The sequence below is a fragment of the Hemibagrus wyckioides genome, linkage group LG13 (genome assembly GCF_019097595.1).
Source record: "Hemibagrus wyckioides isolate EC202008001 linkage group LG13, SWU_Hwy_1.0, whole genome shotgun sequence".
In the NCBI taxonomy this organism is placed as follows: domain Eukaryota; kingdom Metazoa; phylum Chordata; class Actinopteri; order Siluriformes; family Bagridae; genus Hemibagrus; species Hemibagrus wyckioides.
In genome coordinates, this window is record NC_080722.1 from 17,643,983 (window position 1) to 17,670,607 (window position 26,625).

A 26,625-nucleotide genomic window follows, 5' to 3' on the forward strand; every position below is an offset into this window, starting at 1 on the left:
GTATTAATAGTTGTGTTTACATAAACTGGGTATAAACTAAACTTAAATTACATTACAAACATAACACTTTGCAAATTTGTAATTTCAATTTAAACTTGGTAAAAATAGGCCTATATTTATGTTATTCATGGAACTCTGACTGTACTGTTTGTTAATTTTACATCGTGCTGTGTTCCCTGCGACATCTATTTTATTTAAACTCATTCGCATTTTACTCATTCTTGAATCTTGAATCTGTCACTGACTGCTTTAGTGTTGCTGTAACTTTTCGTCTTTGTGTACAGCGTGCAAATACACCTACATTACATTCAGTAACAGTTAGCTGGTGGTTGCAGCTCAGAAGGGAGTGTTTCAGCTCGATACCGATTTAACACTGCATAGCACTTTGGAACCAAAACGGATATATTTCAACCTTCAAAATGGGGACAATTGACTGAAATCAGTTGTTAGCTGGGTGTCTAGCAATTCTTAAAACACGGCGTCTCCGATCCGTTGCTCGCTTTGATTATTTTTCCTGTGGATCTTCAGAGCTTCCTGCTGAGAAAGGGGGAGCACAGGAGCGCTTGGTGATACAGCAAAGGGTGTACGTCCCATATCCTACATAGAGCCTAGCTAAAGGAATGGTGTCTTTTTTGACAGTTTCGAGTTAAATCACTTTCACGCACCATGAATTTACTACCATCCAACCCCCACGGAAATGGACTTCTTTATGCTGGATTCAACCAAGATCATGGTAGGCTGTTTTTTTTATTTTCCTTCTCGTTGTTCCTGGTGAGCTAAGCTAACTAACGTCACCATCGCTATGCTTGTGGAGGCGACAGCTTTATTAGCATGCTAGCTAATAGTTTGAGGTCGACTTAGTGTAATTTGGATTGATGGCTCTAGACGTGCTTGTTTTTATTAAGTATATAAAGTAGATAGGTAGAAAAATAAAGATCGCTAGAGTTGTCTTTATCAGGTTTTTTTAAATGACAGCTCGATTAGTTCTCGGTTTGCTAGCTAGAGAGCTAGCTAACTGGCTACCCTTGGTTTGTTTATATACCGAACATGTATGTGTATATATATATATATATATATATATATATATATATATATATATATATATATATTTTTTTTTTTTATTATAACGCCAAGACAACAGTGTGAGCAAAATATTTGTTGTTAGACTGAAAGATATTGCCATGCAAAACATCTAAATATTTGTTTGCTTGGAAAATATATAACGTTATTTCATTCGTATGAATGGCTGCTTGTTTTTTATTAAAATGAATATGTTGGAAAGCACACATTTATAGCTTTCTTAATCTTTTTTTTTCCTCTCCCCCCTCTTCGTTTTTAGGATGCTTTGCATGTGGGATGGAAAATGGCTTCAGGGTGTACAACACAGATCCTCTTAAAGAAAAAGAAAAGCAAGGTGATTGACATGTGACCTGACGGATCACTAAACATTATTAACTTCATCACTGTGCTGTAGAACTTTTATTCTTATATCCATAATATTAACGCAACATCACATTCAATACATCACATCATAAAGGCATCATCACACTCAATACATTATAGCAATGATGATAAATGTATGTGGAAGGCTATATAAGGAAGTCAGTCTACAGTCCAGCACATGATTTTCCAGTATGATCACCTAAAATACACACAAGTATCATAAGTCTCCTGATTATAGCATAGCACAATTTTTTTTCCTCCCCATATTTCTCAACCTGGGTGGATTTCTTTGGATGGTGTCTCTCCAAAATGCTCATGACTAATGAGACTAGGCTTGACTGGGCTTGTGTGTGTTAAACTGCAGCTTATTAAAATCAGCGGCTGTTTGCACACAAGCTTTAGCTACGTCCGCTGTGTGAAAAATGTTTACACCTGTTGCATGGGTGTCGTCGTCCACATCGACAGATTCTGCCACAGGAACGGATGCCATGCAATTTGTGTTGTTATACTTACAATCGTACATTTACTCGCGCCAACTAATGGATTGAAAATGTCTGCCGAGTGTGAAACAAGATAAATGATCAAAATCTACAGTATGTATATGTATGCTTTTAGAATGCAAATAAAACAACACCATAACTAATATGAAAATCAAGACGTCTGGTAGATGATAACAGAGGCAGTCAACGAAGCCAAGGGTGGATTAGGAAGCTGGACAGTCGACTATCTTTTGTATGTTTGCAACAGAGACTGGTAATTTCAATAATTCAGCCCTGCAAAATCTTTTAATAAGCCACTATATCCATATATATATATATATATATATATATATATATATATATATATATCCAGATTACATGTCTCATTAATTATTCATGCTTAAAACCCTGTTGATCATCTAGCCTGTGTATTAGATGCACCGTTGTATTAACGTTTTTTATCGGAAACTAGCCAAGATGTTTTACTTTACAATTACATTTGACTAGACGTAAGATTTAGTCTTGGCTGTAGCACTACGCATGGATGGTGCAAAAGTTATTCATTCTACGTAGGACTTAAAGTGAATTTTTACATCCAGCTGAGTGCTTAGTGCTGGTTTATCTGGATTCACATAATAATGATTTTCAATTCTAAAGGTGTGCATCATTAAATTTGTTCTTTCTTGTGATGGTTTAATAATTCTAACATGCAAATAGATTATATAGCCAAAAGTTTGTGGAAACCTGACCATCACACGGTTCCTTCCCAGACTGTTGCAATAAAAGTAGAAGCATACAAATGTTTTTTTGTTTGCTGTAGCATTAAGATTTCCCTTCACTGAAACTTGAGGTGTAAACTGGTTCCAGCATGACAGTGCCATTGAGTATAAAGCAAAGTCCTTGAAGACATGGTTTGGCAAGTTTGAAGTGTACATTAACCCCAATGAAAACCTTTGGGATGGACTGCACACAGAATGTAGTGGATAATGGAGGTTCTTATAAAATCAAAATGTGTTAATTGTCATGGTTTTGGAACAGGAACATGTGTGTGTGATTGTCAGGTGTCCATATACTTTTAGCCATATAAGCATGCTGCTGTATATGATCACATATGGTTTGATACGCTAGTGGAATTTTACCTCTACACATTGTGTCTGTTACCAGAACTTTTTAACACAAGTCGATTTTAAAGACACAACAAATGCTGCTGAAGTCCTTGAGCTGGAATCTCGTCCACTATGGAAAACATAGCATGAATATTGTATTTTGTAGCACTTCTAGCTTGAAACCATGACTGTGCTACACAAAAATACACAATCTTTTTTTTTTGTTTGTTTTTTTAAATTTCTTTACATAGAACTACATTAAAAAAAAATCTCCTGCCACCTTATCCATATTAAAAGCGACCCCAAGACTGTGCATAAGTAAGTGAGACACAATGTGAGTTTAGAAAGTGTGAACTACGACAGCATGGAGTTGACTGCTGTCATCCGAGCATAAAATGTTCATAATGTGGTCCTGTGACGTTGACTGAAGTTGTGTTTGGCTCACAGAGTTTCTTGAGGGTGGAGTCGGGCATGTCGAGATGCTCTTTCGATGCAACTACCTTGCTCTTGTCGGAGGAGGCAAGAAACCCAAGTACCCACCTAATAAAGGTATGTACTCTTGCATAATATAGGTAAAATAGCATATTGCATACCTTTGCACAGTACATTTTATGTGACATTCTGTATAATGAATGAATGAATGAATTTTGAAGCATTTGTTTGTAGAGGTTCTGCAGAATATTGCAGTAAAAAAATTTTGTAATTTTTGCTGAAGGCTTGGGAAGGCAAAATCGAAGTTGTTTAGGAACAAAAACAGTTTTGAGAATGCTGTGTTAACAAATCTGTAATGTAATGACCTGAAAAAAAATTGGTGTGTTGATGTCTAAGCGTCTTTAAATAACCTTGCGTTTACGTGCCTGAGGCAACCACTTCCGTATCTTGTGGCCTCAACCCAGTCTATCTACACAGTACCTCTTATATGCTTATTACTTATTATATAAACATTTACAACTCTGATTCAAAATGTAAAAATCAAAGGTTGTATCATTATTAATATAATTTACTGTTAAAATGTTACACTGATATGTACACATCCTCCAGCTAGACATGAATTTGATCATACCGATAAGGGGAAAATGAAATGAATAGGAATGTGACTTTGATTTTAAAAAGGCCATTGTAAATCATACTTCCTCAGTAATTGTTTTTGTTTTTTTTTTCCTTTTGAATTAGTTATGATCTGGGATGACCTTAAGAAAAAGACAGTGATTGAGATCGAGTTTTCCACAGAAGTCAAAGCTGTTAAGCTACGAAGAGACAGGTATTTGTCTTTAATTACAAAATGATCAAGCCATACATTTCAAATATTGCATTTCGCACTCATTTCAGCAATACTTTTAAAGCTCTTTACTTAATGTAAAAGAAAGAACCTTTTATTTTTTAGTTAAGATAGTTGAGAACGCATCGGGTAGAGGTGAGATCTGTTTTAACGGCTTCACCGCAACTGAGGAAACTAAAGTGACTTCTTTGCCTTTGCTTGAGGAAATTTCCATTATATGAATGAATGAGTGCATCAACACAGCTCAGCACTGTCAATCCTACACGCCTTTTACTTGAAGTGTTCTAGCACTAACGCTTCAAGTAACTGTTAGTCATTATGCGATCTGACACATCCACACAGTTTTGAACATGCAGAAAATATGACTATTATTTAGACTTAAAAGATCGGTAAATTGCTTATTTAATGAAAGATCTTCTTCATCGTGTTGCCAGGGACTTTTAATTCTGAGGTCAAAACCCAGCCTCTTATACACAAGCAGTATTTTGCAAGTCATGCAGCTAAGAATCAGGAAGCAAATCTACATTGCATCATCTTTCAACTGTAGCTCTTTATATGACTGATGTGGGTGCTAACATCAAATTTAAAAAAAAAAATAGCTGATTACAGCTACGTGATGGTTAATAAAAAATAGCAATCGTCATTTTTGCTCAGTATTAAAATCATGATTGTCACAGATATTCAGCCAGTTTTTCAGCAACAAAACTATGAAACATTGAGTAACATTTTAATCTAATAATAAAATCTCCCATTGTATAAGACTATATTCCTTCATGTGTGTAAAACCTTTCATCAAAATAAGATGAATTACATTTAACACCTAAACCATTTTGAAATATAAACCAGGAGCAAGTCATTTATTGAATCAGTGCCAGTATCTAACATTAGCCTTTATTTAACCTTAGTTGATGCCAGCTAAGATCACCAGTATTGCAATACTGAAATATAAAAAAAAAGGTTTATTATATTATATACAATATGCTTATTATATTATAAATAGATTTGGCAATGAGAACCGACTGACTATACAGCAATTTAGATGACAAATTCTGTATTAAACATTGAAGTAAAACTAAAACTTAGGCCCTGTATTTTATTTTATATTTAACTACAGCTATCCTAAGTTTATCTGATGCATAAGGGTTTTAGGTGGTAGGGTGGTTAATGCATAAAGTTAGAATTTGTGTGTGTGTTTGTATGCTTCCAGAATTGTGGTGGTCCTGGATTCAATGATCAAAGTCTTCACTTTTACACACAACCCTCACCAGCTGCATGTCTTTGAAACATGCTACAACCCTAAAGGTATGTCTCTATTTCACACTCTAATAAACTGTGCTGAAATATTTCACGGGCCTCATTTATCAGGTCTGGAAATGTTTTTATATACCAGTCCGCACTACAAACTGGCACAAGATTTGCTCATGTTATTAAATGGCAGTCATGTGTAACTTACCAAGCGTGATTTACATTCACACCCACAAAACTCTGTAAAAGAGAACTGAAAATGACTAAACAGTGAAAGTGTAGCATTGTCTTAAAACTTCCAGTAAGGCAGCTAAGCTTGTGCAGCATATCAGTTTCTATTGACACACTAACTTTGCCGTCTGTTCTTTGGCAGAATTTCTGTTGTCTATATATAAACTTGACACAATAAGTCATATATAAAACTGAAGTAACTCATACCAACTCACAAGCTCTCATAGGATATGAAACTTTTTTTTTTGTTGTTAAATATATGCCACATTTCTTGTGTAAACACTCTTGTAAATGATTTATGGATGCAGTTGTTCATATCCATTTCATTTTTTTATCAAATCTATTTGTTTCAGATAATGAGGATCATTGTTAGTTTGCACGTTGCATGATGAATTTTCAGTTCTTATTAAATTTAAAATTCTTACTAGATACTGATTTGTTTTATTCCCTAATATCAATATCAGATTGTCGATACAGTTTTTGTCTTTTTGTCTTTGCAGGTTTGTGTGTTCTGTGTCCAAACAGCAACAACTCATTGCTCGCATTTCCCGGCACCCACTCTGGACATGTGCAGATAGTAGACCTAGCCAACACAGAGAGGCCTCCGGTGGACATTCCTGCCCACGAGGGAGCTCTGTGTTGTATTGCCCTCAACCTCCAGGGCACACGGATAGCCACAGCTTCAGAAAAGGTTAGAACCGGATGTGGAAGTATTGACAACAAGCATGAAGATTTTGAACAGTTATTGCTCTCTGAATTTTTTCTGTATGAATGTGTTTAGCACAAAGCATCACAAATTAAAAAATAAATCATGATTTAAAGAAATGATTTATGAGATGTTTTGCTAAAAGAAAAATATGAAGAGGTTTATGGTCTAACTTGCTTTTCATTTCTTCAGGGAACTCTAATCAGAATATTTGACACATCTGCGGGTCATCTGATTCAGGAGCTAAGACGAGGTTCGCAGACTGCAAACATATATTGGTGAGTTGTCAGTTATTTTTATGCTGTGATTCGAAACTCCAAACCACATACAGGTCTCCAAATCACATACAGGTGTGCATAGTAACATGTTTATAACAGTGCATAGTAACGAGTAACATATTTAGCACCTGTGTTTTTTTTTTTTGGCAGCATTAACTTCAACCAGGATGCGTCTCTCATCTGTGTGTCGAGTGACCATGGGACTGTCCACATATTTGCTGCAGAAGATCCCAAAAGGAACAAACAATCAAGGTTTGGGAGAAAATTTGAAGGCAATTGCTGGACATTTCTTTAAAGTAACTGTGTCTTCTCATAGATTCACTGCTTCTTACCTGTAGCCTGTTTTTTTGTTTGTTTGTTTGTTTGTTTGTTCTTTAAACAGTTTGGCCTCAGCCAGTTTCCTCCCGAAGTATTTCAGCTCCAAGTGGAGTTTCTCAAAGTTCCAGGTCCCATCTGGCTCACCCTGTGTCTGTGCCTTTGGAACGGAGCCCAATGCAGTCATAGGTGAAGAGGAGTTGTGTGTTAATTTAGCAGCCTTTAGTTAAAAATTATCCAATCACATGTGACATAGTGCTATAAAAACATCATTCCTGTTGTGAGTAAATATATTATAGATTACAAAATTGGATTACAAATGAATTTGTGGGAAATCATTTCCATTGCAAAGAGTTTGGTGATTTTCTAAGCACACTTACTAACCATTCCTTTTTCTGTTTTCTCTTATCCAGCCATTTGTGCTGATGGCAGCTATTACAAGTTCCTGTTCAACCAAAAAGGGGAGTGTTCCAGGGATGTATATGCCCAGTTCTTGGAAATGACTGATGAGAAGATCTGAACACAGACTGTACTTGGATTCAGTTGATTTTGCTTTTTCATTTCCTGACATTTTTGAATTTTGAAGAATGTCAGAGGAATAACTATATGTGGCATTCCTGACTAAGTGACTCCCGGGTGCAGGAAGACTAAGAGATCTGTAATCTCAATAGTCAGTTTTTAAAGAACTCAAATGAAACTTTGACCACTGAAGAGATGGATGAATAAACTGACTGCAGTCATTCAGTGGAGTGCGAAGAGGGAAACTATTTTTGAACGACAACACTTGCTTTTTAAAAGGTCTTCCATGAGAACTGCTGTTTTATAAGCATAGAGTTGGCTAGAAGAATATTTGTCCACTAACTATCCTACTATAGTGAGTGCCTCTGTCATTACTGAAGAGGAAGGATGAGTGTATGCTTATTCATCAGTCACAATATGTATGTGCATAATAATGGTAGCATTAGGTTTTGTTTTACCTGTTGTATAAATACAAAATGCCAGGCACATGTAACTGCAACAATATAGTACAGCAGAACAACATTTACAATGTAGATATGGTGTTTTTTTTTTCTTTTTCATTCTTTGTTACTTACATGTATGTGCAATTTTCATTTTTTTTTTTTTTTATCAAGTGTTGAGTTGATCTGTCACAACAAATTAGTATTTGCTTATGGCATTTTAATAGTATGTGCATAGCCATGTGTGTTCCATAAATGGATAACAGAGTACAGTCTTTTTCATAATTAGTCTAGACAGACAGAGATCCTATAAAATCAGAATTTGATCAGATATTTTGCATCGCTAAAAAGAAAAAATCAGGGGTGGTTTGAGATTTCAGAAATGATTGGCATATCATTACAGATTTGGAAAGGTGGTATTAATTTCAGTTAGCTAGAGAGAATTTAAGAAATCACCTCTCCTCCATTTTTTGCGCTACCAATGTGACAGGAAACATATTACCAAAGTGCCCAATAGTAAAACCTATACGCTTGAACTGTATTCATTCATTTTTTTCCCCCCAAACCTTGTTGATTAGAAACTTATTTCAAGCTTTTGTCGTGATTGTAAATGTACACGTGATTACACATAATGCAGCAATTGACCATGCTGTAGTTGTACGCTATGACTGAGTTACGCAGGGATACATAGATCACAGTGTATCATGTAACAAATTAAACACGTTGTAAAACAGGGAGTGGTAATTGGTTGATCTGTGCGTGTGCTGATTGGCTAGTTGCAGTGTTTGCCACGCCCACCAATGAAGTCACATATTTACTAACACCAGTAGCTTCTAGTGCAAAGAACCTTACTGACTATATAATTATACTGAAATGTCTTTATTATTATTATTATTATTATTATTATTAGGATGATGTGTTAAATGATTCGAGTCACTTTTCTATAACAAACTTGAGGATCTGATTAAAAAAAAGACTGGAGGTGGCATATGATAATGTTTTCCATAACATTCTCTGAAATAATATGGTTAATAACGATGTAGAAAAATGTCTTTTCTAACCAAAACAGCCTGGAATCTGATGAGTATATGTTTTCTAGATATTTAATTACTAAACCATTACCCCATGCCTGTGTCTGTCATATTATAATTGTCAACTTGTGTACTCAGGTACAAGGACTACAGCGGGCAAAATGGTCTTTTACGACAAAAGCCTTATCTTCGGATGATAATGTCATTTAGTTCATTCTCAGTAACATTGTTTTATACACAGGAAACTGTAACGCAGCCTTCTGGTATCAGACTGTACATTACTAGTGTATTTGAGGAAACAGGACAAGAATCTCCCATTACATGGTGTGACATTAGTGATTAGTTTTTAATACCCAGATCGTTGTAACGTGGTAGTCGTTTAGCCCAGATTTATTTTATGAAAGTAAGTGGCTTCTCAATGCATTGAAGTTGAATCTCACCAATCCGTCTCTTACAGCACACCATTAACATGCGTGTCAGGCTCGAAGTGCAACCTAACCCATCACATTACTCTCTCTCTCACACACACACTCACACACACTCACAGGCTCGCTGTTCAAGCTCTAACCGGTGAAAAGCCGCGTCGCCTACATCATCTGGAACGGGATTGGTCCGTCGCGCTGTCGGTCATCCTTAGCCCCGCCCCCATTGTTTGTTTGGTTCGGTTTTATCCTGTCCTCTTTCTCTCTGTTGCGGCGGTGGGTTGGAGCCGCTGTCCCCGCACTGGCACGCTCCTCCGTTTTCATATCCATCCTCCGATTTGATTCCCCCCCAAAGCCAAATTTTTCAAATTTGTACACCCACAACAAAAGTCATCACGAGCACCCCACTGAAAAGCCTCGTCATTTTAAACCAACGTCAAAAGACTTATTGCCAAGAAAAAAAGATGGCGGGGACGTCGGGGTCGGCAGTGGCCCGGCTCGAGGGCCGAGAATTTGAGTACCTGATGAAGAAGCGCTCGGTGACCATCGGCCGCAACTCGTCGCAAGGCTCGGTGGACGTGAGCATGGGCCACTCGAGCTTCATCTCCCGTAGACACCTCGAGATTTTCACCGCGGGTGAGGACGGCGCCGGCGGCGGAGACTTCTACCTGCGGTGCCTCGGCAAAAACGGGGTGTTCGTGGACGGGGTATTTCAGAGACGCGGGGCTCCTCCTCTCCAGCTTCCCCGAGTGTAAGACCACCAGTGCTTATTACAGCAGTAGATTCAAATCAGCCCTGTATGCACGGCTGAACGCATTTTACACGGTTGCCCCGCGGGTTTTTTTGTTTTGTTTTGCGCGGCAGCACGTGTCTGTTTGGACCAACACACGTCTCTCATGTTTCCTGCTAAAGCCGCACCAGCGTTGCTTAGCATGTTGGCTAACGCTCACTTGCCCCTTCATTGGCTTTCTTCTACACGAATTTTCTACAGCACACATCCCTCGGAACAGTATAGTTTTCTCAAGGCAGGCGTTTGTAGCTATATGCATGGTGTAGATAATGAGTTATTTCAACTAGAACGGCTAAAACTGATTAGCTACAGGGCAACATCCTGTCCTTTAACCCTTTCAGCTCCTCATCTGTGCGCATTTTTTTCGGTATCTGATTGCATTATTGTGTTTTTATATAAACAAATGCAGTGCCCAAGACTTTATCATTACAACTTCAGTCATTTTTCTGCTTAATTTTGCTGGTAGAGGGTATTCGCGTATTGTGAATAATTCTTGTAACGCTGAAGCAATATCAGGACTTTGTGTATCCATACTATAGGAAGCATTGCTTATAACAACACAGCTTACTGTACAAGTTATACTTGGAGACTATAATTTGAGATTTTCAGTCAGATATCAGTTTTACTTTTAGGAATTCCACAAAGCCAATCTAATGGCACTATTTATTTACACCTTTCAAAAGTTGTCTTTGGTTTAAAACGTTTGTTATACCTGAGGACACAGTTTCACAATAGAAAGTTAAGTCATTTATTTCATTAAAAAATGTTGAACATGGAGTAAAGCCCTGTGGCTGTTTTAAACCACAAGTCTTAACTACGTGACATGTTATTTTTACCCACGTTTTACAAATACTTTGGCCATGCAATATTTTTTGTTTTGAATTGCATGAAGTGCACCAAATGTCATTCAGTTCAAGCCAGTCTCAGCGTGGTCTATAAAGATTTAGTAATGCTTCAAATATATCTTTGTGTTAATAAAAAAAAAGAAATATGCCTTATGTAAGCTGGTCATGTTTGTATCCATATATAAACTACAGATGCTTGTGGGTTCTGTTACTGCCTGGCAATTGGGCTTGTGCCTTGTTTACTTCTCTACTACTTTGAGTCTCGATGATAGTAAGGGTCCAGCTTTTTTTATTTTTTTTATATTAGATCAAGTGGTTTTATTATGTCATTGCAAAATATGCTATTCCCTGCATGTCTCTTCAGAGACCAGGTCCAAATGACCCATGAATGTCATCCTCTTTTCTTTTAAAGGTGCACATTTCGCTTCCCCAGCACAAACATCAAGATCACATTCACCGCCCTGTCCAGCAACAAGAAGGATAAGAAGAACGCCGCAGAGTCCCCCGTGAAAGCCGTCCAGCCTCAGATCTCACCACTGACCATCAACATTCCAGATAACATTGCCCACCTGATGAGTCCTCTTCCCTCTCCCACAGGGACAATCAGGTACATCATCACCTCCATGTTCATATTCAGCACCTCTTCATGTGCGGTGTTGCTCTTAAGGAATAAAATCCTGGTATTTTGATGATTCTCAAGAGCAGCCGATTGGAGAGTCCTGCTCCACTCAAGCTATGTTGGTAGAATTGGAGAGAAAGATTTCGAAACTTTCTGCAGCATTTTAGAATTAGAATTTACCTGTTCATTGACAAGTTTTGCTTTTTAGCATGTTACTATGAGTGAACCAAATTCTGCATTTTTGAATATTAACATACTTATGTCAATTGTCAAATGTTTGCTTACTGAATGGTTGCTTTATAAGCCAGAACCAGTGGCAAATGTGCCAACATCTGTTTTAGCTATAGCACTGATTATTTCTAACCCCTAGCTACAGTGATATTGGATACATTTAGAAAATTATGCTTTTCTGCTGTTTGTTAAATCAGTAAGACTGAAGTATGAATTCAGCATGAATTAGAAGATAATTGACTGAAAGGGAAAGGTCTGGGGTTGTGAAAGATGCACATTCGCTTCTGTTAGCGGATATTTTTACTTCAGGTCTGTTTTAATTTTATCTAGGTAAATTTATGAATTTGCTAAAATACTTATTAATTTGTTAGTTTCAGTCTTCAGCCAGCAGATCCAATTAGATGGGACTGTGGTTACTTTAGTAAAAGTGGGGGAGCTTATTATTAGGCAGCAGACAATGGACTATTACCTCACTGTGTTATTACTGTTACATGCCTCTTAAAAACTTTTAATGCCTCATCTGCGACATGCTCATGCACCCACGTGCGTCTGACTGCTAGGATTTTCATAGTAGTAACGTTTGAATTTCATGAGGAAAATTCTCATTGAGTATGCTTTTGGGAGTGGGAACAGTCATCGATGAGAGCTTTTACAACTGCCTTTTGCTTATTCAGAAACCTGGACACAGCTTGTTTGGGTGGACTTGAGGTTGAGCCGGTGATGTAAACAAAAACGTATTTCAAGTGTGTTTCACGCAATCGTCTCAGTATTTAGACAGTTGGCTTTGCAGCTGTTTCTTATTAGGAAGGAACATCTATGTGTAGTCACAGAGCCTGCACAAGATGGGAGTCTTTATTTTAAGCCTAAACTTGTTTTATTAAAGCTGTGAACAAATCTCTAAATAAATCAGCCGAACATGTATTAAAAACATATTTTGCAGGCAAACATTAGCACACAATTAGGAAGAAAGCAGGAAATATGTTAGATAAGGCATGTGATGGTCCACATTCACACCATGTTATGAGTCAGTAATTGCGTACTGACCAATATTTTATGTTTAATGAATTTATTTTATGGAGCAGTTATGAAATCTCTAATGCAGTTGTGTGGTAGCCTAACCTTCAGTTGCTTAGTTGTATAAAATTAAAATACTGATGCTTTAGGTTCATGTTGCCCTTCTAAATGTTATGTGACCTATTAAAACAATTTTTTTTATCCTACCATTTTATCTCAAATTATAGTTATCATAGAATTTCATGTGACATGCATTGAAATCCAAAAATAATAATTAAATAATTTAACAAATTAAGTCATTTAAATTTGAGACAGCAGCATATAGTCATCATGTTTGACTTCCACACTATGTACATTATTAGTTCAGTTGCGAATGCTGATTAGCATAAATCACAAATCATCTTAAACATTACTTGCAGTGAAGAGCAAGCTGATGAACTGGATTAGGCCTGATCGATAATGATTATACTGATACAATATAGAATCAAACGCAAATATAGATTATAGAGTCTGGATGACAAATAGGCAGAAACTAATAGCTAATGTAATAGTGTGCCTTTTATTATTTCTACTTTATTTTTTTTCTATTCCTACGATTATTATATATTATGTCCCGACATTAGATGTGGGTCCACAGTGTTTGGGACACACCCTGATAGTTAATGTGCACTAAAACAATCAGAAGTGTCCGTGTCAACCCTGTTGTCTTTGCCAAAGAATGGCTGCTGATTGGGATATGTTCTTTGAGCATCTACATGATCCTATGCTCTCACCACTGTCCACGTCATTTTAAGACAAGACCTCAGATATTTTCAGAAATGTCAGGACACTATAATAATAAAATAAATGACTGCCTCTATTTTGTACTGCTACCTGAGCAGGTTTGAAAGTCGTTTTTTGTAGACATTATTTTGATGTTATTCCATTGCAATACTTTTTGTTTTGTAAATGACACTTAATAAAACAAGCTTTTTTTTTTTTTTTTTTATTAATGGGTAATAACACAGTGTAATACTATCTATAGCTTATACAGAAATTGTTTGTATCTTTACTGAAGATGAATGAACCTCTTTATCTTGGTCAGGGATGTGGTGGTCTGGATCCTCTTTTAGGAACACCAGGAGGCAGGGACAACCCCTGGATGTGATGCCTGTCCATCACAGGGCACCATGCACACTCATGTGCACTCGCACCTATGGGCTCCTTAGTGTAGCCAGTCTACCTGCTGGCATGTTTCTGGGACATGGGAGGAAACCCACATAGATATCCTGTTTATATTCACCCACCTGCTGACTCTTCAGTAGCTTTAATAACACACTGATCTTGTATTTAAACTTGAAAATTCTCATGCATATGTGATTTGTAGTTTTTGACTATAAATATTTGTAATTTAATTCAGTTTTGTTACACATCCAACAACAGGAAATAATTTCCTGGCCTGCTTTGCTAATAATATTAAGAAAGCATTTATTTTGTTTATCTGATCAGTCATCAGATTTTTTTTTTTTTTTGCTAGTGTTCACTTGGAGGGCTAGATTTAATAAAACAAAACAAATCTGGTCTTGGTCAACTGATGCTGTTCTCCAAGGATGTTTCGGGGTACAGATTGGGATTTTTTTCCTTTAGAAGAATTTCTGTATTGCTACATGTCTTCAGAGAATAAAAAGCTTTGGCTTATCTTGGACATAACCACTAAGCTTAAAGTACACATGATGCCTGGACCAAGCCAGGTACAAACTGGCCAGATATGAATTAGAGTGCTTTATCAAGGCTAACATGTGGAAAATTTTAATCACTTTAGCCCCTTATAAACCTGAATCCAGAGTTGCTGGCAGAGGGTAACCATGCACTGCCTGAATTTATGAATACTAATGCCCACTGGTTTGCTTTTACTGATTTCAGCAAATTAACCAATCTAGTTTTATCGGTGCTTGAAGGGCAGAAGGCTCTTTCGAGTACGCTGGCTGGGAAACTGTCCAACAAGACATCACTTCTCATGGAACAGTTTACTGCTGTTCTTACGGACATTTATAATCCCTCGTTATAATAATAATAATAAACACTATATGCCTAGAACTTTTAGAACATCTCCGTGTTCTTGCCTAAGTCCTGTAACGTTTCTTTAATATTGCTTGAACGACTGATTGGATTGTATCACAGCCCATATATATCAGCAGAAGGTACAGTTTATTAGATGACAGCTCTGCATTAAATGCAGCCATTCCCTCAATAATTATTAGTGAGCATGTGAAAGTTGCTTATAAGCTGTCTCTAAGTAAAGGATCTTCCCAAGGCTCCATACTCAGCCCAGGTCTGGATTGTTTTGGTACCCGTGATTGTACAGCACTGTGTGATGATAAATTGATTAAGATTTTAAGATTTGGTGCTGATTACATGGCAGTAGTTGGGCTGGTTACCTCAGATGACTAGATTGTAGAAAAAAGCTCCGGGACCTGGAAAAGTGGAGCAAGACCAATCTTTAAGTTTCAAATGTGACAAAAACCCCAACATGGTTGTAGATTTTTGAGGCAAATAGTCACCTCACTCCCCCATTACAATAAACAATAAGTCAAAATGAAGGAGAATTTAGCTGTTGTACCTGATGGTCACAATAGACACACAACATTGCTGCATTTTGGTCAGTGTGAAGTCACTTCTCTGAAGCCAGGTAATTTACTTTATCATAGATCCATTTATAGTGTTTCAAGAGACCTGAACACATTGCTGTGTGATATCTTCACTGTACATGCGCACATCTCAGTAGATGTGTTAGCCTACTTGCAAATTTTTTCAGGGTTTTTATAGATAGTGTCAATTAATGTATGACATTTTTTTTTTGGATATTGCATTTTGTGTTGATTATGTCCTACTTCTGACTCCTGTATAAATTCACGTGTCGTTTTAATATAAATGAATTCTTGACTCTCTTTAGGCTTCATACCCGTTACACCATTACCTTTTACAAATCCGAGCATATTTGGCTACATTCGAGTCATCACTTAATGAAGATTAGAGAGCATTATGTTGGTATGGATGCTGTCCATATCATTGGTACGGCTAAATCTGTTCCAGCTCCCAGCTGTGGCTCTGTACCTTATACACTGTGGTTGAAACATTGTGGTTTTTTAAGAGGTGAATTATTGCTGCTCAGGGATTGCCAAGCTATTAATAATGCACAACAGTACTGTAGTTATGGACATGCTTTAGCTTCTTTACCTGTTCCATTTGGCTCCATTACCGACTTTACATGAAAGACTATCAGCATGAAGTACTGTACAGCTCATTGGTAATTATTCTTCAGCATTAATAAAGCATTACACTTCACACAGAATAAGTTCAGCTGTATGATTGTAAGTGTTTTGCTTAGTCAAGAAGTCAGCTTAGTTGAATGACCTTCTTTAAAATACCCTGGTCTGGCTATAGTTTCACTGATATTTAATATGACTTTAAAATGGCTGTTCTATTCTAGACAATAAAAAGCGAGTGTTCCTGTGACACGACAAACATTATTTACAAACATTGTGCCTCATTTTTACTGTGGCTTGATGAACCAGTGCGCTGCAGAAATACCTGGCTGGGTTTTTGACAATTTGCCATTTTTGCACTTGAATCAAAATGTTGACGAATGTTTCCTCCGGATTGTACATTTGAATATATTCAAGTTTAGAGGAGCAGTTCAGTCCACCAGGTGTGCAGTGCTACCTGCAAATTCAGCTAAAAATTACCAGCAAACATAACAAAAAGTTATTCTTTCTCGATGGGTCTACCGAGGCAATTCTCTGTTAAGATTACAAGGGTTAGTGTAAGAGAAATTCTGAAATCTGCCTAAAAATCATGTCAGTCTGTCTCAAAGTGTATTGAACAGGGCTTGATCATGTGACGTAAAGATGACGCATTGTCTTGGTAAACAGGCTTTGAGGCAGAAATCCAGGACAACATATTTGTTTATCTGGTTCAATCTTCAGCACATGAAAACAGACTGGAACAGATGATTACTGCTGCACAGTCATCAGATGGTCATTTATTCAGTATTCGAATAAATTTAAAATGACATGCAACCAGATATTGAGATATGAAATGATGTGCTGTTACGCATAAATAACCTTGGATTCAATATACCAGCACAAAATGTGAGTCATGTGATTCGGTGGTCAATTTCATCCTAGCAAACCTAAGCATTGTTGTGCAACGGGACTGAATACATTTTAAGAGCGGTGTTTAGAATGTATAAATTTTTTAAATCTCTCTGTTCTGTCTTCTTGTTTCCTAAGTGCTGCAAATTCATGTCCATCCAGTCCTCGAGGGGCGGGACTGTCCAGTTACAGAGTAGGGCGTGGGCTCACAGCCGAGCTCATAGGGGACAACTCGCAGTCTGAAAACGATAAAGAAGCCTCTGGAGGAGACAGTCCGAAGGTATGACAACTCTTCTTGCTTAAAGATGACCAATAGTAAAAAGATTAGCACTAGAGTCTCAGTCATTGTGGATAATGTCACACCCACAGACAAATCCAGAGAGTAACTGCTGCATATTTGAGAAATAAATGTAGAAATAGTGGAAAAAACACTTTTTATAATGAATTTCCTGAGAAACAGGGTGTATTGGACAAAGATTCTTCAGTTCCTGAATATTTTATTGATGACAAACTTGATATCGTTGAGTTTTGTTTTTGTTTGATTGTTGTTCTCATGTTTTTGCAAATGTGACTTGAAGGCCTTGACTGATGATGTCACATGGCCCAAAACTGCTGTAATGATGAAGAATTGCAAGCATCTTCAAATATTGCAGCATTTGCTTGATTGACTCCATACTTCAAACCTCATTCTAATGAACACACTTCTAGTTTGCTGCAATATTCAAAACAAGTGGAGTGAAACAGATTTCTTGTAAATCAATACAGAGAATATGAGCCTTTGCCTGAAAGTGATGTTTTCAAGTGATTAAAATGTTCAACATTACAGTACAGTAAATTAAAAAAAAAAAAAAAAAGGACAGTTTTGACTTGATGCACACCCAAGACCCTTAGCATCATATGAGGTAACAGATAGATAGGTAGAATGTAACACATTTGAAGCTTTTTCTGGTGTCGTTCTGGGTGGGATGTCTGGATTTATTCTGCTGTTAGCTAGCTGCGATCGCAGTCACGTAGCTCTCTGTAGACTTGGACCTGTTTTTGAACCCTGTGTTCTCCACTACCAGATATTTAGTTCCCAATTGCCATGGTGATTTTTCTCGCCTGGATTGAATCACACTGTAAGGTTTCGTTCTACCAGTCATTGCCTATGAGTCTCTAACTTGTCAGGATGCCAAAATGCTCCCATACACTAGACTGTGGTAAGCTTTGGCATTGACTATAGGCATTGCTGTTTGTCTCAAGTTAGTACACCAGTGTCTCTTGTGGAAAAGGTTGCTAAGCAGACACCCCTGTAGTCACGTCTTATTCAGTATAAAGAAAAGGTTTACCGAAGCTTGTGTGGACTTGTTTAAATATTAATTTGACCTCACTTAGTTATAAGCAGTATAACACACAGTCTGCTTTTTTTTTTTTTTTTACGGTGTCTGCTGAACGTATGTGGTTTGATACAGACATATTGAATATACAGCCTATCGAATGATGGGTAGCTATACCCAAGATGAACGTTACCCAGTTGAAAGGGAGAAATGGAGATGTTGTAAAGGCACCGATGTTGGTCTAATTCAAAGCTGTCACAGATTCAAGTTCCCTGCGGCTTTAAGCATTAACTGATGCTGTTTTAAACATAATCTGGTTTTGTCTCATACAGAATCAGATGAACAGTTATCTTTCATTCTTTCTAAAGTGTTCACACTACAGTAACTCACTGGATACATAAACAATATAATCTGCAGTATTGGACTTTTCAGCAGAGCTCTGATGCAATTTTGTCCTTTTTCATAGAAAAATGTCATAATGAAATCTGCAGTTGCATCATTGGTTTCATCAAGGAATACAAAGCTGTTTACCACATGGTGTGCATTAGTATGCAGTCTTTCTGCAGCAGAACCGTGCATAGGCACCTTGAGACACAGAGACTAATGCAAAATCCATTCTAATTACTTCCTGTTTTAAAGCAAGTGTACTTTTTCAGTATACTTTAATGAACAAATAAAAATATGATGCATTCCTCTTTTGTATGTGTACAACAGGATGACTCCAAACCACCCTACTCGTATGCCCAACTGATTGTCCAAGCGATTACCATGGCCCCAGATAAACAGCTCACACTGAATGGAATTTACACCCACATCACTAAAAACTACCCATACTACAGAACTGCAGACAAGGGCTGGCAGGTTAGTATTTACTGACCTTTTGAGAAATTTCTGTTTGAAGTATTTTTTAAAATGTCATGTTTTGCCAATCCGTTTAATTTTGTTTTTGTATAACCTCATGTTGCTTAGAAGAGTATAGATAACATATTAATTGTCTCCTCTTTTCTTTTTTTTTTCCTTCCAGAATTCTATTCGCCACAATCTGTCCTTAAATCGCTACTTCATCAAAGTGCCCAGATCTCAAGAAGAGCCCGGGAAAGGCTCATTCTGGAGGATAGACCCCTCCACAGAGGGCAAGCTGATGGATCAGGCCTTCCGTAAAAGAAGGCCTCGTGGTGTTCCCTGCTTCAGGACCCCACTCGGCCCGCAGTCCTCCCGGTATTCAAAGCCACAGGCCCCTGAAGCTAACTCTCCATCAAAATAAATTCTAATGCTTTATTATTGAATTTAATGATGTCTTATTTTTATTATTTTTCTTCCAGGAGTGCCCCAGCCTCTCCTAACCACACGGGGGCACTGTCAGCCCACTCTAGTGGTGTACAGACTCCGGATAGCCTGTCACGAGAAGGCTCTCCTGTTCCCACTGACCCCGAACCCTCCCCTGCCTCTGCCTCTGCTCCAGCTGCTGCAGTTCAGCCCAAATTAGCAGTCATCCAAGAGGCTCGCTTTGCACAGAACACATCAGGTGCGTCTGCAGCAATGAGTAGAAATTTTTTTTTTTTTTTTGCGTTTTAAAGATTTAGAATGTGTGGCTGCCAGAGAAAATCTGTCTGATGTTGCTGCAGTTAAATTGTTAAACTGCCAAAACAGGTTTTATTGACTATAATCTTCTTTGGCATGTCTGCTTTAAGAAAACATATTTCCCTTAACCTATGTGGAAAGGATTTTATTAATGTAAACTTGCCTAGGCTTTCTGCAAATAATATGTTGGGTAAATAAGGAGCCAGTTTCTCAAATGTGGCTGTAAAAATGGCTATGCATATAAGGCAGGTATAAATATAGAGACACAGATGTAGTATGAAAGCTACCATGCCATGGTTCAAAAAAAAAAAAGGAACAATAAAAGGTACTCATTCATCTTCAGTCACAGTGCTCTGGAGCCAGTCCTGTGAACACTGGGCATGAGCTGGGAATACACTGTGATTGGGATGCAAATCCATTGCACCATGCACACATGAAGACATCACACATACTTATTCACACCAATGGGCAATTTAGTGTAGTCAAGTTGGGAGAAAACCCTAGGGGACACAGCAAAAACATGTACAGAAACTCCTCAGAGGCAGTAACCTGAGCTCAGGGTTGGTATAGGGTCCCTAGAGCTGTGAGGTTGCAACACTGTCACAGTATGGTAGTAGTGGTGCTGTTTTTGATTTTTTGCCAATTTCCTTCTTTAATATTTAAAAAAGAGCAGCAGATAAGAAAAACAGACAGAGTTTTATTTTGTGTCAAATATTGAAAAGGGGTTTTAAATTATGCTTATTTTTGTGGTTGAAGGTTATTAGGCAGTTTTGTTCCAAATTGATGCATGTAGTTTATCCTTAGCCACCACTGGCATTGAGCTGAAGTTGATACTGTTTCTCTCACAGGTTCTCCAGTCTCCAGCCAGCCTGTGCTAATCACCGTCCAGCAGCAGCTCCCACAGAGCCTCAAACCAGTGAGCTATGCCGTGGCTACACCAGTCACCACCTCCACCTCCCAGCAGCCCATCATGCAGACCCTCCATGTGGTGCACCAGATCCCAGCCGTCTCAGTGACTGCCGTTACGGGCTTCGCTACAGCCAATGCACGCACACCAGACGAGAAAGTTGTGTGCAAAACAGAACCACAGGAGAATGGGGATCACCAAGAGATCAAAGGTGAGCACTTGAATTTTGACATCGCATTTAATGTAAATTGCCATTGAAGTAGTTGTAAACAATGTTTAGTGCTAAACAATGCAAGATCAATTCACCTCCTCTATATTATTTTTTTTCTTTTTTAGTGAAAGTAGAACCTGTGCCTGCCATCACAACTGCCTCTATAGGTGCAGCTACTCGTGTCCTTCAGACGTCTGCAGCCACTCCCATACAGACAGTTACTATAGTGCAGCAGGCACCGCTGGGACAGCATCAGCTTCCTGTTAAGGCCATCACACAAAACGGCACACATGTAGTGGCTGCAATCCAAGGATCAACAAACACTGGTAAGGAACCTGCACCTGTTTCTTTTTTTTACACATGCTATACAGGAGTTTTAAGAGCATAAAGCACTGCAAAAGATGCAAAGATTGTGTGTTGGATGGGAAAACCCCGCACATGCTCAAATATAGACTCCTGGACCAAAATTGTTTTTTAAATGCATCTCAATCACATGGAATGTTCTAGTACTTTAAAGTTTTATGCACCCAATGTGAAAAGAGAGAGGTTTTCTATGCAAGGTAAAAGTCACTTTTTCGTGAGTCGCATTTAAACATGAGCCTCATTGTCATCTCTTCACTCAGCTGACCTCTATTCTCATATGCACCAGTGCAGAAGTAATCGCTGATTATTTCAGTCACTTCTGTACTGTTCCTGTTGCTGATGCATTTTTATAGGGCCATTTAAACATTTTAAAACTTTGTCTGCTGCCATCTGTGCAATGTGAAAGTGATATTTGTTTGAATTATGTGACAGCCAGAGGTATCCCCAATATCATATAACTGAAAGCTTAGGCTTATTACCATTTCACGTTGGTGCATAGTTATAACATCTTTATCAAATAAGAGACCCTGTGCACGTCTTTAGGCAGACTGACTGTTTCTACTGCTGTTTGTTAAACTGGCTCATTACCCAGCATGATCACTGCAGGCAAACAGCCTAGGAAAGATTACCACAATGATGCAGAACTGTTTTTTTTTTGTTGTTGTTGCAGATGTGTATTTGCTTAGTTATATTATCTATAATATACATGTCAAACTATTATTGGCCGAAAGGTTAAAGTTTATTTGAGATTGTAGGTCAGATTAATCATCTGTGTTTTCAAGGCCATTTGACTTAACTGTTTCAGAAACTTTGCTAGAGGATAAGCTTGAGCACTGGGAGAACCCTAGGATTAATATTACACACAGCTGGTAGTGAGAATAGAATTACATAATTACTACCCCGACTAGGTTCTCTCTGTTTATAACCATAGGGTGAATAGTTTCTCTACAACACATGACATCCAGAACTGCAAAATAATAAATAATATAATCAGTCCCCACAGGATTTTGCATTCATAGACATTAAGCAAACTTGCAATATTCAAAGGGGCTTGCAAATTTTCAAAATTACAATGTGATGTAATAACAGAAATCCAGCCAAAGCTCTCTTCACTTCACATTCATTGAACTGGAGTACACTTTCGTTTTCTGCAAAAAAAAAAAAGCACAACTGTAAAATAAACTTTATTGGCCACAACAAAACACAAAAGACCTGCAAAATCCTTGAAGGACTATATTATAAAAATGGCATCTCAGAATAATATGGACATTTAAAATTCTTTTTTTTAATTGTTTAAAATTAATTTTGTTGTATTTTCCTCTGTGCCCAGTAGCCAGTCCTCTTCACATGCTGGCCACTCACGCCTCTGCGTCAGCTTCTTTGCCCACCAAAAGGCAGAACGGTGACCAGTCCGAGCAGCCTGACCCCAAACGGCTCAAGGCTGATAACGGAGGGGACACGGGGGCCGTTCCCGCCGCAGCAGAGAGGGACACCACCGATTAGAGCTGCCACGTCACTTTCCTTTAACCTCACAAACCCTTCTTAGTTGAGACCACACCCACCATAAAACCCACGTTATCTGTTGTTCAGTCTAAGGTGCCAAACTGGAAAGTGAGAAGCAAATTGGCAGAGAGAAGAGTGATTTAAAGATGGCACAGACACATGCATGATGTGCAAAGGTGAAGAATGACGTGATGAGGTTGTGAGGAGGACAACTAGAAGTGGATGGCAAGAGAATGACAGGAGACCTTTTTAGCAAAAATATTTAAGTACTCACTGACATATGCATACATATATTGATATAGTGTACTTAAAGCTACGAAATGTACTTTAGATCAAACTTAGCAGGAAGGTCCATGCCCCCATCTCTTCTACCTCTGGGCAGAACTTGAAGGTGAAGAGATTGCGATATGGATTTTGCGTTCTCTGGACGAATAGCTGGCAGCCTAACACGCTGGAAATATAACGAGTCCGTTTTAAATTTCAGGAAGCAGCAGGTAACATCCAAACATTCCTGTGTATGCAGGTAATTACACCATATAGGCTGGTCATCTATGGTTTACCTTAACCGTAGCATAACTTTTGATGGATTTATATTGTACATGCAGTAGATCTAAATTATAGGCACACGTCCTTCGTATCCAGCAAGTTGTTAAATATACTGAGAAAATGGGTTAAATTTAAAGAGGTCACATAAGAAATTGCCAAATAGCAAAAAAAAAAAAAAAAAAAAGGAAGAAGAAAAAAAAGAGGTTGGTTGTTAAGCTGTGAACCTGCACACAGTGGCAACTAAATGAGTTTTCATTTTCTTTTAAATACGACTCTCTTCAGCAAAAGTAGAATGAGGAGATTTTTCCTCTATCATGGCAGCTAGCCTCGCTCAATGTCGACCTACCTAATCCAGTCCTTAGTAGATATGCAGTAATTTGTTGTACATGTGTATCTTAGGATATAATTTGTCTGTATTTATGTTCTCCACAGCACAGGTATTTAACAACAAAAACAGTGCTAAAGTGAGTTCAATGGCATTTATCACACCTTTTTCTCGCTTTTTTTTTAAAACATGGACTCGTACATTTATAGAAGTGAATGTAATTGCTTCCTCAAAGAAAACACTATTAATAGAGGACTTGTGTTATTTCAGTTGAAACAAATCCAAATGTTGTTTCTCACCTCCTCAAGAGCTTTTTTTCATATTTTAACAGATAACCTATGAAATAAGGAATATACTTCCATTTGTATTTCACCGAAATATTTCATCAGAGCTTGCATGAAATTGTGTAGAGAGCATATACTGTACCTGAACTGGTTCCTTAGAAAGGAATCAAAAAGGAAGAGAGAGATGGGGGGGGGGGGAGACCAAGAAGAATCTGCTTTGATTCGGACCACACTGCACTTAAAACTCATTAAATGCTATTTCCTTTACTCCCTTGACCCTTTTATGTTTTCAGTATGTCCTTGGCTGTGTTCACTTTGTGTTACAGTTGACAGTTGCCCGTTATTATTATTATTATTATTTTTATGTTCGAACAGCTGAAAGAGATGGCTCGAATGAGATGTATTCCACAAGAAAAAATATGTGGTAGATGTTGTTCTGCTTCAGTGGGTAAATGCATTTTTTACATAAATTAAAAGCTCCATAATTTCTGTTCTAATGGTGTGTGTCGATTGTTTTTGTTGTTTTTCCTACAAAGGCTGAAAATGAGCTGATTATTCTAGCCTGAACCTGGAGAAGACTTAGGAATGTTTACTTTAGAGGGCGCTGTAAGAACACATGATCATCTGACAGCTGCACGTATAAATATAGCTGCGATAGTCCAGATATAGCTGTGTAAATATCCTGCACTGTGAAAAGCTAGATAACCTTTAAAATATTTTTAATAAAGTGTTAGTTTTACAAATATTTATGAAGATAAGGCATCAGAATCAACAAATAATTGCATGGAGGAACAACAACAAAAAGATCTTTAATTAAAGTAAGATCAGCCTTAATGTTAAAAGAAAGCAAGCCCAATTTCAAGAAGTCTACCATTACATGTATAGTAAGTGAATTCAAATATCGGCTTATTAAACTGAATCATGTAACAATACAGTGCTCAAAAAATTAAGGGAAGTCACGCAAAGGATCTTGAATGAAATGTTTAAAAATATTTACATTTATGCATTTTGTAATTTGTTGTGAACTAAATGGTGTGACAATAGTGAATGGAAACTAATATCAATACCCAGTGAGGGCTTGATTCAAAATCACACCGAAAAAGAAAAAAGAAAAATCAAATACAAGCCGATCCAACTCGAATGGATTTCATCATGGCAACTCATAATGTTAGTCAATAGTGTATATGGCCTGTATGCACTCCTGACAATGTACAACCCCTGGCAAAAAGTATGGAATCACCACTCTTGGAAGATGTTCATTCAACTGTTTAATTGTGTAGAAAAAAAACAATCACAGACATGCCACAAAACTATTTTCATTTAACATTCCAACCTTCTGGCTTTATGAAACACAAAAATAAAAAAGAAAGAAAACTGTAGTCAATTGCAACTGTTTTTACAGATCAAACAGATGAAAAAAATATGGAATCACTCAATTCTGAGGAAAATATTATGGAATCACCAAACAAAAACACCACTAGTACTTTGTTGCACCACCTCTGGCTTTTATAACAGCTTGAATTCTCTGAGGCATGGATTTAACTATCGACTAAACTATCAAACAGTATTCTTCATCAATCCGGCTCCAACTTTCTCTTATTGCAGTTGCCAGATCAGCTTTGAAGGTTGGAGCCTTGTCGTAGATTTTCTTTAATTTCCACCACAGATTTTCAGTTGGATTGAGGTCAAATCTCAATATAAACTTGTGCATTTGTTGAGGATGTAATGACTGTCATCTCTCCCATACCTTTACCTGACATACAACCCCATATTAATGATTGTGGAAATTTGCATGTTTTCTTCAGGCAGTTGTCTTTATAAATTTCATTGGAACGGCACCAAACAAAAGTTCAAGCATCATCACCCTGCCCAATGCAGATTCGTGATTCATCACTGAATATCACTCTGATCCAGTCATCCACAGTCCATGAGTGCTTTTCTTTAGCCCACTGAAACCTTGTTTTTTCTGTTTAGATGTTAATGATTTTCTATATGTATATCCCATTTCTTTTAGGCGATTTCTGCCAGTTCGGTCACAGACATTGACTCCACTTTCTGCCCATTTGTTCCTCATTTGTTTTGTTGTGCATTTTCTGTTTTCAAGGCATATTGCTTTATGTTTTCTATCTTGACACTTTGATGTCTTCCTTGGTCTACCAGTATGCTTCCCTTTTACAACCTTCCCATTTGATTTGTACTTGGTCCAGATTTTAGACACAGCTGACTGGGAACAACCAACATCTTTCGCAACATTCCGTGAAGATTTACCTTCTTCAAGAAGTTTTATAATCCTCTCCTTTGTTTCAACTGACATCTCTCGTGTTGGAGCCATGATTTGTGTCAATCAGCTTGGTTCAACAGCTCACTAAGGTGTGCAAGCACTCTTTTTTAACTGCAGACTCATTAACAGATGTAATTGGATACAGCTGTTTGTTTTAGAACTGCAAAGGACATGGTGCTTCC

At 37.7% G+C, this 26,625-nt stretch overlaps 2 protein-coding genes across 3 annotated transcripts; both read left to right on the plus strand.

Moving 5' to 3' along the window:
• The first annotated feature begins 355 nt into the window (after positions 1–355).
• On the plus strand, positions 356–9,167 carry wdr45b (WD repeat domain 45B). The gene is made up of 10 exons (XM_058405942.1): positions 356–733; positions 1,340–1,414; positions 3,476–3,577; positions 4,202–4,289; positions 5,515–5,609; positions 6,284–6,474; positions 6,682–6,767; positions 6,918–7,019; positions 7,150–7,271; positions 7,496–9,167. Exons 1-10 carry the CDS (start codon positions 667–669, stop codon positions 7,600–7,602), a joined length of 1,035 nt encoding a protein of 344 aa, XP_058261925.1. The 5' UTR covers positions 356–666; the 3' UTR covers positions 7,603–9,167.
• A 575-nt stretch (positions 9,168–9,742) lies between these two features.
• Positions 9,743–24,659, plus strand: foxk2a (forkhead box K2a). 2 transcript variants are annotated; one of them, XM_058405940.1, is made up of 9 exons: positions 9,743–10,245; positions 11,542–11,736; positions 17,265–17,406; positions 19,157–19,303; positions 19,467–19,660; positions 19,765–19,967; positions 20,872–21,141; positions 21,267–21,467; positions 22,835–24,659. In XM_058405940.1, exons 1-9 carry the CDS (start codon positions 9,959–9,961, stop codon positions 23,005–23,007), a joined length of 1,812 nt encoding a protein of 603 aa, XP_058261923.1. In that variant the 5' UTR covers positions 9,743–9,958; the 3' UTR covers positions 23,008–24,659. The 2 variants fall into 2 exon arrangements, with proteins under 2 accessions (XP_058261923.1, XP_058261924.1); XM_058405941.1 differs by having other exon boundaries at positions 22,838–24,659.
• Positions 24,660–26,625: the final 1,966 nt, after the last annotated feature.

Bases quoted from the DNA above. Each gene is read 5' to 3' on its own strand.
- wdr45b (XM_058405942.1), top strand. From the start codon at position 667: ATGAATTTACTACCATCCAACCCCCACGGAAATGGACTTCTTTATGCT. The intron at 5,610-6,283 runs GTATGTCTCTAT...TTGTCTTTGCAG, and splicing joins AACATGCTACAACCCTAAAG to GTTTGTGTGTTCTGTGTCCA. The intron at 7,020-7,149 runs GTTTGGGAGAAA...TTCTTTAAACAG, and splicing joins AAAAGGAACAAACAATCAAG to TTTGGCCTCAGCCAGTTTCC.
- foxk2a (XM_058405940.1), top strand. From the start codon at position 9,959: ATGGCGGGGACGTCGGGGTCGGCAGTGGCCCGGCTCGAGGGCCGAGAA. The intron at 11,737-17,264 runs GTACATCATCAC...TTGTTTCCTAAG, and splicing joins TCTCCCACAGGGACAATCAG to TGCTGCAAATTCATGTCCAT. The intron at 17,407-19,156 runs GTATGACAACTC...TGTGTACAACAG, and splicing joins CTGGAGGAGACAGTCCGAAG to GATGACTCCAAACCACCCTA.